The sequence below is a fragment of the Styela clava genome, chromosome 2 (assembly GCF_964204865.1).
Source record: "Styela clava chromosome 2, kaStyClav1.hap1.2, whole genome shotgun sequence".
NCBI lineage: Eukaryota > Metazoa > Chordata > Ascidiacea > Stolidobranchia > Styelidae > Styela > Styela clava.
This window is the reverse complement of record NC_135251.1, coordinates 6,577,974-6,593,552: the sequence shown is the minus strand read 5'-3', so window position 1 is coordinate 6,593,552 and position 15,579 is coordinate 6,577,974. Positions and strand designations below refer to the sequence as shown.

At 32.5% G+C, this 15,579-nt stretch overlaps 1 protein-coding gene across 1 annotated transcript; it reads right to left on the bottom strand.

Annotated features, from left to right (window-relative positions):
* Positions 1–1,517, bottom strand: LOC144431234 (uncharacterized). The gene is made up of 2 exons (XM_078119081.1): positions 694–1,517; positions 1–280 (listed from the first exon to the last, which is right to left on the bottom strand). Exons 1-2 carry the CDS (start codon positions 1,235–1,237, stop codon positions 150–152), a joined length of 675 nt encoding a protein of 224 aa, XP_077975207.1. The 5' UTR covers positions 1,238–1,517; the 3' UTR covers positions 1–149.
* Between the last annotated feature and the right edge of the window lie 14,062 nt (positions 1,518–15,579).

Genomic DNA, 15,579 nt, shown 5'->3' with positions numbered 1-15,579 from the left:
GTATGTCTAGTGTGGTATGTAAAAAAATTCCAGAATACTCTGGTTTATTGAACTTAGATTGAACATGATTTATATCAAAATGATTACAGACTCATAAATGATATTTTAACGGTTACCTCAAAAGGTTTTTCATGTTGGTTTGCATTGTGTTATTTTTTTATATTAACCAGCCATCCATTTCTCCCGTTACAAATATTCTTTGCTGTGTGTTGCCCTGTGACAGCTGTCAAAAAACTTTCGAGCAAATAGCCGTCGTTGGTTTTAGCAGTCCTGGCAGGATCTGTAAAATTTGAGAATACGGTAAATATGCTTTGATGATCCAATTTTCAATATGAATGAATACAAATTCTTGATTTTATATTTTACATCAGTAATTATAAAAGTTTCTTCTATTTTCAGATATTCTTAGAAGTAGAATGTTTACGTTGAATAAAAAACATTAGACAAAACAATTATGAATATTCTATGAATGCTACATCCTTCAATATCCTACCAATATCACGTAATAAACAGTTGAAGAGGAAATTACTGTTCCACGATAATCTTATTTATGGCTGCTTACCAAAATCAGTGTTTGCATGTAACAGACGCGAGCTTGCTCTGTACACAATACCAGAATAAATACTAAGCGTTTTTTAGGATAACGTTGAACTTATTTATATGCACTAGATTTTTTTTATTATATAATATTACCTTTTATTTTAATTTCAACTTCTACACGTTGGTCATATGCATTACTAGGATCTGGTTTTGCGATGAATGTATATTTTCCTGTATCTGAATCACCGATTGGCCCAATATTAAATGTCACTTCCGTTTGTGACTTTGTGACTATTTTCTGTTCTATGACTCTGGCAACATTATTCGATTTATACGCAGTCACTGTCACCGTGTCAGATGTTGAAATATTCAAATGAACAGATGCCGTTTCATCGAGGTTGACGGTAATTTCGTGTGTGATAGCGGTCAGTGAAAGAGAGAAGTCTGAAAAGTGAACGGTTATTTTTGTGTAAATATTTATTGTAAAATAACATCCATGATCTATTGTAGAAAGCCTCCACCATGGACCGGTTATTGCCATATTCACGTTTGTTGGACAATTTGAAAGTGTGTCAAAGCGACTGTATTGTCTGCGTATTCCCACTTTACAGTTATCTAAAAGGTGGAGAGTGCAATTTGCATTACTTAAAGAGCGCCGTTTTAGTTTCCAAATCTCACATTTTAGCATTGATAGCATTTTTGCATTTCTTTACAAAAATGTATTTATACAATAAATCTGTTGTACGTTTTTAAGTTTCTTATTTGCTATCCTAATTCAATGTTTATATTAAAACACGTCCATCAGAAAATTTTTTCAGGGAATTTCAATTATTGTCTACGTTCAAATTGGACTTACCTTGGGCTACCGTGTCACATAAGTGTACGAACACCAAACTATTTTGCAAAAATTTGATCATAGTGTTGCATGAACTAACTTATCTTGATGTCAAGTTTTATTTACAGAAAAATTTGCATGACATAGACCTAAAAAGATGTTTACGAATTTTTAGATGTCTTTTTAATCGTATTTATAAAAAAAAAAAAATGTTAAGATATTGTCATTCCTATCCTTATATATATCTATTTATATATCATAACCATTTTTCACATTTAACAAAAAACTTCGATTCACACATTACAATTTTTCATCAAGTTTGTAGAAATTGAAGACATGAAATGTTTACGGCCTCGTATATCACCTAATGATTGCTTATTGTTTATGAGGCTTCACAACACCTCCCTTTTTAATAAGACTTTAGACAAGCCTGCTTAGTTATTAGTACCATATCTCACTTGATTTATACACAAAGGGGTCGAACAAATATCATGAATGACTATGATCAAATACCTATCCCGGCCATGTAAATGTTAAATGTTTAGTATGTTATTTTCATTGCTTGGAGTTGACTGAAAATATCCTTTAGAGCTTGATAGCTAATAATACTATGTTTTGGCCACTTTTGATCATTTTAGGCGGTATTCTTAAGTTTTCACCTTTACTTAATCAAATACGAAACGGCATAAGTCGCCGTGTAATTACATTGGATGTATTTTACGTTTGCATTATACTCATTATGTCGTTCGTCAAACTCTCGGTTTGGGCATAAAGTCAAATATTTACCTCAGAGATAGAAGCAAGTCGAAAACGGAAATAATAAAGGTAAACAAATCTAGTACAACGTGCGAATAATTACATTTACAGTAAGTTACATTCATAAAAAAAATGAGTTACGGTTGTGCGTCATTCAACCTGATTAGTTTTGCATATATATCGCAATTCCTTCTGAATACTCGTGATTCCATTACATAACGCAATAAGTTTATAATAAACTTCAAACTAGCAAACTAGGTTAAATAGTAAAAAATGTACAACACGTCTCGCTATATGTTTCAAAGATTATAAGGCTAAATAATATAGCCGTTTGTCGACTTCTTTCTCGTAGCTTATCGTCTGTAAAAACATTACTGGCTAGTAATTGGGATATATCATAAAAATAGAGCGCCAGTTCAACCTTCCTCTTCTCACTCGGTCTTGATTGATAATCGCATTTAACTATACAGGGAGTCAAAAAAGTTCCTGTAAAATATCTTATCTTAAACCAGGTTTGATCTTTTTATTCAGTAAATATTTAAGAATTAAGAATTAAATACATCTGTAAGCAATATTTGGTATCGATGAACTCCTTTTTCAATTTAAAAAAAATTCAAGACTTCATGGACACCATATATAATCATCCTTTGCGATTACGCGAAGCTACAATAGTAACATTACACCACTGAGCGCACTGACCTTTTATTACATCCTGATCTGTGTAATTATATTCCTGTGCTGCCATATTAGGCTGCATTTCGCATCCTAAAGAGTTTCTTATTTCATTTAATATAGTTATGCACGTAATTAAACAAACATACTTTTTATGAACCCTTAGCTGTGTTATTAAAACACACAATTTATATTTAAAGCAAAAACAACGCGTTAAATGGTATCTGTGTGGGTATGTGTAACCTTTTCACAGACAATTCTGCAAAAGATAATACGTTATACCCGATGATATGATGATTAATCATGATAACATTGTTGTATTATATTCAATCAATATTCATTGTACAAGATAATTAGATTATTCTCCTTGAAATATTAACATTCATCATCATTTCAAAATTATAAACCATGAGTTTAAATGTGGGTTTAAATGACCTTCATACTATTCTACAGTTACAAAGAACGATGACTATTCAATATGCTTACACTTTTCGAAGAAGGTAGACGATAAAAAATACCATCCAATCTAACTTTCTAGTAACTTTCATTTTACTACCGCAACCAAGCTTTTGGTACTTTTATTAGACTTTTGAACACAACATCTCAAACCAGTGCAAAACATAAATCTCACGATTTCGAGAGAACACATTGGATCAGAAAAGTGGTGCGTTTGCATGTTTTGAACTGTTTAGCTTTTTAAACGTGAACAGGGGTCGCGGAAATTTTAATATATTGGAAGGGGTCGCAAGATTAAAAATTTGGGAAGCCCTGCTCTAGAACAGTGAGTTTCAAACTTTTTGAGTAAACAGATCCTCAAGGAAACATTCCAGTAGCTTCTCCAGTTCAGTAGGTCTACAGTCAAAACAGAATGATCTTTAACATGCAGCAAGATAAATAATAGTGGGAAATCTAATTGATGTTGAATATATTCCAATAATGTAATGTACGTACAGTACGTCAATATATTCTGTCGGATTTGAAAGTAAACGGGCACACCCCAGGGACTGAAATGGCGGAACCGGGGCCTCGGAACCCTGATTGAAAATCATTGCTCTGGACACTAGATGGTTTGCTTGACCCCCAATAATGCGTGCTTTTAGTAAATTTTATAGCAAAACTCCATGACTCACAAATAGTCAAAATAGAAAATAAAGAATATAAAACATATTCTTTGTGATACGGCAGATTTGTGGGGTCGATTTAGTAAAAGGCCTGATGTAGTTCAATAAGCGTATGTAATTTCAATTCGCTATCTATTTTATCTAATTTCGGTCTGATCTATTTTGCCAGCTGCTGAAATTCACTACACTTGGGTGTCTAAAGAAATTCCAGTATAGACTTTGTGTACTGTGTCATTTTATGTCAAATATGTTGAATGATAAAAAAATAAAAATAAAAATTGTCTCATCAAATATATTAAACGTATAGTTATCAACAGCGACTTTTTGCATAATGGAATTTGAAAAACATGGATTCAATTTGCAGTAACTGAATAGTCCTCAGAAATAAATATACAACTGAAGATTTCTAATCTTTCCTTCATATCGTGATGATATTGCAGAATAATTTGCTTTGTAAACAAAATTGATAATGTCGAAAGCAAAATTTGTAATGTATCACCTCATTATGACCTCGATTAAAATATTAGGCTGACGAGGCATTTTTGTTATTGCAATAAGGTCATATATATGATGACCAGGTCATACAACGCAAATAGGGATTCTATATATATACTGCATATATATATTTATTTATTTATATATATGTATTTATTAGAATAAACTAATCATTGAAGGGTTGATGGGAATGGCATAGTGTATGATGCACAGTGGATTGTTAGGGTTATCGAAAAGATGATTGGGCAAAAATAACAATTTTCAAAATATGACGCAAAGCTAAAACAAGACGTCATATTAAAAGTAAACAATATTTCAATGGAATTTAAAAAATAGGAACGGCATACACTGAGGTAAATACAATGCTGTCGAAGCACATGTTCTTAACACTGAAATAAATGGTGAAACCATAATTTTGTTTCGACAATATTTCGAAAAAATTGAATTTTTCAATAAAACACGATGTTTTCAATTATATCGTTCCTATCGACGAGTGACGACAATATAAAATGTATAATGATCGCTTGGTATCATGGAGTACAAATAGTGGATCAATGTATCGAATAGGGCGTTACAAGTGCATACAACGATATATTTGTTACCTTCCCGACTAAGGCAAGATTAGTTACTCGATTGAAAAAAGCCGGGTTCAATATTTCCGTTTCATGCATTATACAACAGCTTTTTTATATAAATTCAAACTTTTCCAACGTAGTGTCTTTCTGATCAAAATTCGAACATTTTCAGCATTCACTTAATTATTACAAGGAAAAATCATGGCGCCCGTGCATATGTTGATTAGCGTACAATGAATCCTAGCATAAATCTCTAGTCAGTGACTAAATAAATGTAGCGTATGAGCAATACCCATTGTTATTTTGCATACAGGCTGGCATGTTGCAATGAATATTGTGATTAAAATTGTAAGCACAGACGAGGTCGCAAAAGAGCCACTAATCTTCTCAATTCTTGAATCGACGTTTGACTACAAGTATAACGGCCTAATGTCTAATTAATTTTTTTAATTTACCTATTTAAATACATGTATTTATTTTTTCGTACCAAAAGTTACCTTGAGTAACATTTTTTCAAGATGTTATAAACACCTTACATGACATTTGCTTTCTCGATTCAATCCAAGGGAGCTACTGCGAGTCGCAGGTCATATGGAATCAGTTATGTATATGGGATATCGTTTTCCTCCTTTTCTTCCTTATCAAGTCACTAGAGATCTATGAATATTACGATTATTATTACGATAATCTACATATGCACCAGGGAAATAATTTTGTATAATGCATCACATTTTGTAACTTGTCATATTTTAAAATTATTCATTCAATAACCTTAACAATACAATGTGTATTCTACAGGATGTCCTCCTTGTCCACTCTTTTAATTTTAAGTTTATTTTAATAAATCTATTGGTTTATACAATTCATAATCACGTTACATCACCTGGTCACATTATGTATGACATACGGTAATTACAACAACAATATGCAGCGTGTTTTTGTCAGTGTTTGTCCTATGTTTTAATTGAGGTCAGAATGAGGTGATGTTTCACAAACCCTGCTTTCAATATTGTACATTTATAATCAAATCAAATATTTTGGATTCCTATTATCAAAATTATGATCTCAATTCGGAGGAAATAACTTAAAAAAATTAATGGAATGAAAGTAAAAAAAAAATAGGAAATCTCTGTCTGTATAAATATGTATGAGGACCAGTGGGATATCGCTTAGCATTTCACAAATCGAATCCATCACTTTTAAACACAATAATATTTGTGCAAAAAGTTTCTGGTGATATTTTTATTTTACACGGCGGGTTTATGTAATTTCACTTTTATTTTTATCTTATTAACAAAATTGGAAATATTTGGAAAAAGATATGAGCAACATTTAAATATTATTTTTCAGCATATTTGACTTGACATCACACAGTACAGTGTTCTATCAATAGATAATAAATTTTAAAAGCTCACAAAATATTTCAACAGATATCAAACTGCGTACGACTACAAAATTTTACCGGGCTTTTTCATTGAAACCCATTTCACAAATCTGCCGTATTAGAAATAATATATTTCTCATTCTTATGAATATTTGCTGAAAACTTGATTCTGAGATTTTGTATATGATCATTCGCTCGAAGCAAATAACTAGTACTAGTACCAATGTAACGTATTAACACTGGAATGACAAGAGGTATTGCAAGTACTTATATACAGATGTAAGGTTGTGTATTACAGGATATTAGGTGTGGATTATACGGGGCATAATTTATTCAAATAATTTGTATTTATTTGCCTGTGATCTAGATCTAGTGTCCATAACGATGGTTTTTAATCAGGGTTCCGCGGCACACCAGGCTTCATACAACTCTTCTTACAGCCTCACAAATACTGAAGAAGGGTATCTCAAGCCTCTGGAATGTTTCATATTTGTACATTCTCATAAAATTGGAAACCACTGATTCACAGTGTACGCACCGAGTACTAATATTGAAATTTTTTCTGGGCGTTCGTTCAATAATACTCACCGAAAGCGTCACATTAAAATTCTTCTAGATTACGACAGACGATCACGCAAATTCCTCTATTTGTCAGATTGTCACGTTTCGGACATAATCTAAAGATGGATAACTAATTATAATCGACTCAAACAAGGCTGTTACATCGCTAGAATAGCGCAACCCTAGACATGTGTCTCACGCCACATAGTTATAGGTTTCGCAAACAAAAATATTGCGGGCATATTTTATGTACATTGGTTAGATTTGCTACTTTATTAGCTCGAGATAATAATGGGACAATCTGTGAGGCCGACTGTTTTTATTTGTCGGGAATTAAATTTGTGATATTAGGCTTGAACAATAATGTATTTATTACTTTTTTCTACTTCAGTGATTCTTAACATTTGCCCATAAATTATTACCTTTCACTTTATTCTTATTATTCTATCCCCTATGCAATAAAAATCTACCTTACGTATTTATTTAATCTTCAATAAATCAGTGAAACGAAATCGATACGGAGTAAAATTTTCTCTCCAAAAACAGCTTAATTGCTCATTGAAGAGGATCTTCAGATAAGCATTTTCAACTAAAATAAAATCTTCATTTTTATTCTTGCGTTAACCACATCCGATAGTTAAGTTAGGTGGGATTATATCAATGTAGCTGTTTGTTTCATATGAAGTCTAAGAATATTAACCATTGCACGAATTCCTTCAGTTAGTAGTGAACGATAATTATTTGCAGGTTCAGGCGGTAATTTTGTACAGTTTGTCTTATTTCAACATGATGTAATTATTTTTAATAGTTATAAGGCACGGAGAAATGATTAGTAAAGAATTGATAATTTAGTTCATAGTCTAATCCAGGGGTCTCCTACACGCCTGCCAGGCATTTTTTTGCGCCCGCGTCATTGTTTTCCACAAAAACTAAAATAGTACGATGTCAACTATCAGTAGCATATATCATCAAGAGTCCGGTCTGACAGACTGTAAAAAGTAAAGCAAAATTCCCCCTGTTATTCCACTTTACCGCGTTCATGTTTAAGTCTGATGTTATAATTCAATTATAAATACAATAATTTCATTTCACATGTTCACTGTGACGAAATAAATGAGTTGCTGCTGCGATGTTTGGCAGCTCTTATATTATGCGAGCAGTTTTCTCAACTATGAAAATTAGCAAGTCAGCCCTCCGCACACAAATAACGGATGAGCATTTGCATGTTGTCTTAATTAAGACTAGCAAACCGACGTAAAATAGGGCCAAAAATCGAAACTAAATATGCAGCACAGACAATGAATATGTTCCATTCTCGTTTGCTTTTATATTCAAGTGTAATTTCAACATAATACATTCAGATACCCATCTTTTTTGGTTTGCGGCCCGAGTGGTCAATAAATTTCGAAAAGGGGCCCGCGACATGTTTTGAGTTGGAGCCCCCTGGAGTAATCGTAACATAAATTTTTATCGTAACATCAATTTAAATTATATTTATTTATCGTGAAAGTTTAAGCATATTGAATAGTGCATCAATTCATTCCATATAATCATGTAGTGTAGTTTATTTTTTTTAGTTATGACGGTCATTTTGTACCATTTGTCTTATTTTCGAATTAAATAATTTGTTTTTTTAGTTTTCTTGAATAACGAAAGCAAAGTGGAACAGTACTTATTCATTTGATTTTCTATTCATAAAGTCGATTTAAATAACTTCAATGAAATTTCGCAATGCTTAGATCTGACTGACGTATTCATTTATTGACAGCAAATATTTGCTTTTCCGATAGTGAAAGTTTGTTCAGTGACAAAATAATATGAATGTTTGAAATTTAAATGAAATTTATTGTAAATTATATGTACATCGTACGTTAGATAATAGTACAGTGATTTGATCTCAGCAGCACTTTTTAAATCGTCGTCTTATTAGTAATAGGAAAGATACGTTTACCCTTTGTTCCGCTGGAAGTACATTTGACGGCGTGATATCATTCTATATATATTCTCCCATAAAAGTATTTTTTTAAATGTTTTCATCGTTTCCATTTTATCTTTGCTTTTTCGAGCAATCGTTTTTGCGTTTGTTCTGAAAATGGCTATGAAAAGCCACAATTTATAGGCACATTAATAATACATTACGACCAGATTACGTTCGAGCCACCCTGCACATTTGATTTCAACAAAAAATATCTGTAATCAGAAACGTTAGAACACGTCAGGTTTGACGTAGGCTGCCGGTACGCCTTTATTTTCTCATTGCTAAAAGAGTGTAGTCGAATTCACGTCGTATTCAAATCTAGTCGAAACAGATTTCCTGCCTTGTCAATGGCATTTATATCTCCATTGTAAATATTATGTTATTAATGTAAATGCTGGGAATTTTAAATTTTATTTTACATGACACGCCATATTTTTCAAAATAAATTTATAAATCAATGTATGTACATAGTTATGTCGATTCCATTTCTATATCAAATGTAGCGTTCCAAAAGTGTGTGTACCAATTAGGAGGTAACTAATTTTGTTCGCTTATTTTACATCAAGTTGTGTAAGGCGACTGAAACCTATGGGCAGGGGTATATTCACTTGGCTAACACAGACAGTCCCCGAATTGTAATAGAATTGAAATAGGGAAAATCGGAATAAAATGAGGGCCTAACCCTAATCTGGTACACACACTACGGGTGTATCTCAAACGTATCTCAGAAATTGTTTTAAGCAGCAGGCATGTAACAAATGAAAACTAGAGCAGAAATATTTTAAATTATTATTCGGCGACACAGACACTAAATGACTGTTTCTCGGGAGAATAAATTATTATTGTTTTTGAATTATTATTGTTTAAATCATAGTTCTTCTATGACTCGTTTTATATAAGTAGACATTCAGCTGTGTAGAATGTGCTTTACTATCATCATTTATGTGAATGAAGTTTGACGTGAAAGAGCTGAGACTAGTAGAAAAAATGTACTTGAATGTAAACGCTCTTGTGTTATTGTAGTAGCAATTCATGCTTTCAATTCTAATTATTTATTATGGTGAAAGTATTTATTTTTGCAAAAATAGTCTTGTTTTTCTAGCAGTTTCTCCCCTTGCATGGGAAGGTTAGTGAGCCACCGAATTTTTATGCAACGAAAGTGGGCCACGAAAGAAAAAAGGTTGAGAACCACTGGTTCAGAGAAAACGAAGTTTTGTGAGAATAAAGTTATACAAGGTTGCAGGTTTCGCGAAAGTAGTTTTGCAAAGCATGACTATACGATATTTGATTTATGTGATAATATATTTTGTGAAAATGTGATTCGATTGTCGCGTTTGGTAGATTTATAGAATTGCAACAAATTATCTAGGTATATGATGGTTTCAATAAACACCTATGGCTAGGTATATGATTGCTATGATTTAGGTATATACGTTGCCATATGTTTTCTACAGCAGGAAGGTCATGACCCACATGTAGATCAATGTATGTTAATTTTTGATGATGATTGCTGTTAATATATACCAAGGAGAATAATCTAGTCATATCTTGCGATGAGTCTCGGTGAATATAATACAACAATATTTGTCCTCTTGAATATCCTATAGCCACAGGTATTGAGCATCATATCACCGGGTCATGTACTATAGGTTAGATTCCTGAGAGTCTTCTTTGTTCAAATAATTTATCAGGACGTTAAAATTTCCGGGTGGTGAACCAGGCCAATGTAAGGTAATTCGTATTATATTCTGTAAAAAGGTTACAAATATATACGCACATAGACAATTTAATTAAGATATCATTTAATGCGGTATTGTTGCTTCAAATATAAATATTTGTGTGTTTTTGAGAGCCAGCTGAGGGTTGTTAAAGGCTATATGTTTGTTTAGTTACGTGTATAGGTATATTGAATAAAATAGACGATCAATTGGGATGTGAAATGTGTCTCATAGCAGGTCAAAAATACAGTTGAAGCAATCAGGAAGCGATAAAAGGTACTATGTGGTGTCATGTTACCATTCCTGAAATGTATACTCGTAAACAATGATCATAATAAAATTAGATTATTCAACAGGTTTGAAAGAAAAGAGAAATATTAAACGGGCGGCCTGATTTTATGGTATATGTCCAAGTATGGCAGTCTAATTAGATTTATACAGGCGATAAATGGGCCACAATAAAGAAGCCGGGTCGTATGATAGATTTTTCTGCTATTTTACTTGGTTTAGATATTTTGCTTTATTTTATCCAACGTATTTGGAAGAAAGTTCTATGTGCAAATCAGGTTGAATGAAAAACGAGTAGTGTGGTAGATTTTTTAATCTTTTGCTTTAGTTAGCTAATTTGAATTTTATATTCAACTCGCTGGATCCTTTAATCACATCGGACATATTTAAAATGAATTCCAAGGTGCAGAACTCTTCAAGTTGAACGGCATACAACGTTAGCTCAGTTTTTTTTTGTGTTGATGTGACTGTTGAAGGAAGCTACTGTAATTATAGTTATTGGCACTTTGCATTAAATTTGTGTAACGTTTATTTTATGTGTTTTCGACCTGTGTCTATAACAAGCGCAACCTATCGCAACCTAGCTTCATGATAAATATTTGTTTTTGACTTTGTGACCAAAATGAAAGTTTGCCAAATGACATAATTAGTGTAATACAAACGTGAAATACATTACCTGTACTACACGGCGACCTATATCGTTTCGCATTAGATTGGGTAGGGCGACAACATAGAATCACTGCTTAAAATGATTTAAAGAGACTGAAACAAACATCATAAAAGTGGTAAAACTTAAATAGACCAATTCTTGTTGTTTGCAACCAATTTTGGATTGTTATAATTGTTTAATGGTATAAATCGACTAAGATATGTTACCCGAGCAGGCATAGCTAAAGTCTTATAGGTGTGAAATCTCCACGTAGATGGAAGATATCCATTTATTAAGCACATAATAAATAGTGTAAGTTAGGATAATAAAGTTTTATACAGAAATATAGAAAGCTTTGAAAATGCGGTTAACATGACGAAAATACGATCGAATGATTTTAGTGCATATACCTATATAGTAATACGTCAATGTTACGGGATAACAAAAAGAATAAAAAATAAATAAAATTAGTTTTGGAGGTTGGTAAAATTAGCTGGGTTACTAAAAATTTATTAAAAATGTGATATATGATTGCAGGTTTTACTTGATATTTTGCAAAGTGTCACGAATGTGCAAATCACTTTGGCCTATTCTAAATTTCTGATATCTCCGAAGCATCAGTTCAGTTTTATTAAATGATATTTTTTGTGGCGTACTGATCAAAGGAAAAGTGAGTGCACGGATTGTTTTGCAGACTTATTGTTATTGTTATAGTTGTAGTCCTGCGGGGTTATCGTAAAAAATCGCATTTTTTGCAAGTAATAGATTAACCTACTGTCTTTTCAATTTTCAAAGATACATTTAAAATGTATCGAGTTTCCTTTCAAACATGAGGCCCAATCTCTCAAAGATTTATAATTCACAAGTACAGATTCATATAACATTCTGTTAAATTCTTTCAACGATTTGCTGATGTAGCCGTGTTCAATATAGGCTTTTATGTACACATATTTACACATTGCTTTCTTTTTTTCTCCATCTAATAATAGGGCTGGGCATTTTCGAATACCTGATGATTTCAGAATCGGATCGAATATTTTTTTCGAATTGAATCGAATCTCGAATACTGGGGAGATATAAAATAGTATATAACTTCCTTGTTGTATTAGGTCCTCTAGACACATAAATTACTGGAACATAGAATACATCACTCAGTCAGATTGCTGAACGTTCACACACAATAAAAAACAAGTTTCCAATATTTCTCTATAGAAAAGTTAGAAAGAATTGAGTTGAAAAAATATGGCTTTAATAAAATAAAATGAGTAATTCACCTCGACGATTGGCGAAAAGAAAATAAAACAAAATTGCGGCGATTCGAAATTTTGCTCTGAACCGATTCGAATAATTTACCATTCGATTCGATTCGAATATTCGATTCGAAATGCCCAGCCCTATCTAATAATAGATAAAATCCCGTATCAATTAAAAAGACGTTTGATAATATGATATTATGTTCATGGTTGTCTAGAAATACAATTTATTTTAGATATTTTTCAGAGTTATGACTTACATTACAATTACATACTCAAACGCAAGCGCAAAGTATTTGATGTACGCATCACTATGATTGGATCAGTGCAAAATATTTTGTTGATTTTACTGGTATGTTACGCAGTAGCTCAAGGTAAGTCATATCCATTAAAGTAAGGAACAATTGATTTTGTTTGATAAAATCCTCTCACACAGAAATAAACATGAAATTAGGCTAACTATCAGGTGAGATATAACAAATATTGAGTTCAATTGAAATGTAGAGGATCGTGTTCCCAATATACACATTCGAAGTAAAAAAATACCCTTGTTCAACAATGTCTTGTATCAGAGACGCGCCCATTCACATTGAACCTGAGGAAATCAAAAGTCATTAGAAGTGACTAGCTTGTAAATAATTTTTAGCATTGTAAAATGTATATATATTATTTATAAATGTAAAAGTAAAGCGTATTTTAGCTTAGTTTCTCTACCAACTAAAGAAATTGCATATTTGTATTTTAATTTTTTTTATATGAACGTTATTTACAAAACTATAAAAACACAAATATCTATTAATTTTTCCATTATTTTCAAGAACCTACCAAAACTATAACAACTGTTGACGGCTTCACTCTGGAACGATTTGATCAATATGTACAAGGTCAAGCAAACGCTGAGAGGAAATGTAACGAACGAATGGCCTGGCTGGTCAGGATAAAAAGCAAAGAGTTGCAAAATAAAATCATAGATTTGATGAGGTAAGCAGATTAGACTATATGTATTCCATCAGGATTTAGCACTTTAAAGCCTTACAAAGCGGGCATCCAGAGAGTGTTAAATTATCGCCGCTGTGAATTCTATCGAAAAATCTAACCAACGAGAAATGAGATCAGCAAAACTTGGAAATGATTTTTATTATCCGTTTCATTTATTATGCTGTATTCAGATATGGAAATAACCAAATTATCTAGAATAAATTGATTTTGAGAGTTCAAAAAATTAAAATTATGAGATACGTCCCATAAGAAAGGGTGGTAGTCTTAATAAAGATAATAATGTTATTATCAGGGCCACTGGTGGGGCTAACGAAACCGACGATTACTTCATCGGACTACAGTACGATGACAGTGAATGGAAATGGACCGATGGGACCGATATGGAATATAATCAATGGTTGGTTATCCGATATGTGCTTATGTATATAAACTTACTTTGAAACTACAAATTACTGTTTTAAAAGTAATGACTATTTATATTACTTGTACATCGTAATTGTCGGAAAAATAGTCATAACGGCTAGTGTATATTGTAAAAAAAGTAACACATTATCAGACCCAAAATTTAGCATAAAATTTGGAAAAAATACTCTCTAACCGAAAATTTACTGGGTATAGCTTGTAATTAATATCTTATTAAATCAGAGGTGACACACCTGCGGCTCACCAAAGAATTCCCTGTGGTCCGCGAAATATTCAGGCGAATTAGTGTTTGTTTGGCTTGAATCATAAACCTTCAGAGACTGTGCAGGGAAAACGGGAGATCTTGTATCATTTATATTACCGGCAACTTTCTTTTTAATCTACATCTATTGTGGTTAGATTGGCGATACATTTGGCAATGGATCAAAATGATCGTTTTCTTATCGGCAAACGCATAGGAATTAATAGAGAAGGGGGATCCTTACTTTGTGAAAATGTAATGTTTTGGCGCACGATACCCGGGATATTTGAAGCTAATACAAATTTTATAATCTCAGCTCAATGATTAAAACAATAGCTCTTGAAGAAATTCCTGCTTTTTAAAAATCGGGTAATTGTCGCAGAATGGATTCATTTATAATTTCCATATCCGAAGGATTGCGATATACAGATTTTTTGTACAAAAACCTCTGCCACCTATGCAAAAATGTAAAATTTGAAAAAAAAAAACATCACGTTCTGAAATAAAAAATTATTAATTATACAATTGCGGTTCGGGTTTGTAAAAATTTGAAAATGTGAATTTCCGACGCAATCTTCATTCTGATCTAAATACTAATCTGGAGCATTAGTAACTAGAACTTTGCATGTTCGTCAGGCACAAAATTTGTTGTGCTGCCTCTTTCTTACTTAGCGGTAACTGATAAAATGCCCCGCGATGGCGAATAGGTTCGTCACACCTGTTTTGGATAACTTGTTACCCTCCCGCTTTTCACCGGAAAGTAGGCGACTTTTATCAGGACTTAATGAAGGAATAAAAGAATATATGAACGATACGTTAAATAACATCTGTGTTTGTTCTATATAGGGATGGGGGAGAAGGTAGCGGCAGAAACGATGAAGAATGTGCCACTGTTCCTCACTATGGTAGTAAACACTTATGGCGAGACGTCGACTGTGGAAAAAACAGACGTTATATTTGTCAAACAGGTGATGTGACATATTGATTAGTAACAGTAAATAATTCAGTAAGTGATTCAAGAGTCTTGCTGCACACTAACACAAATATATTTCTGTAACTTCTGAGACTTCTTCAGACATACATAGTTTATA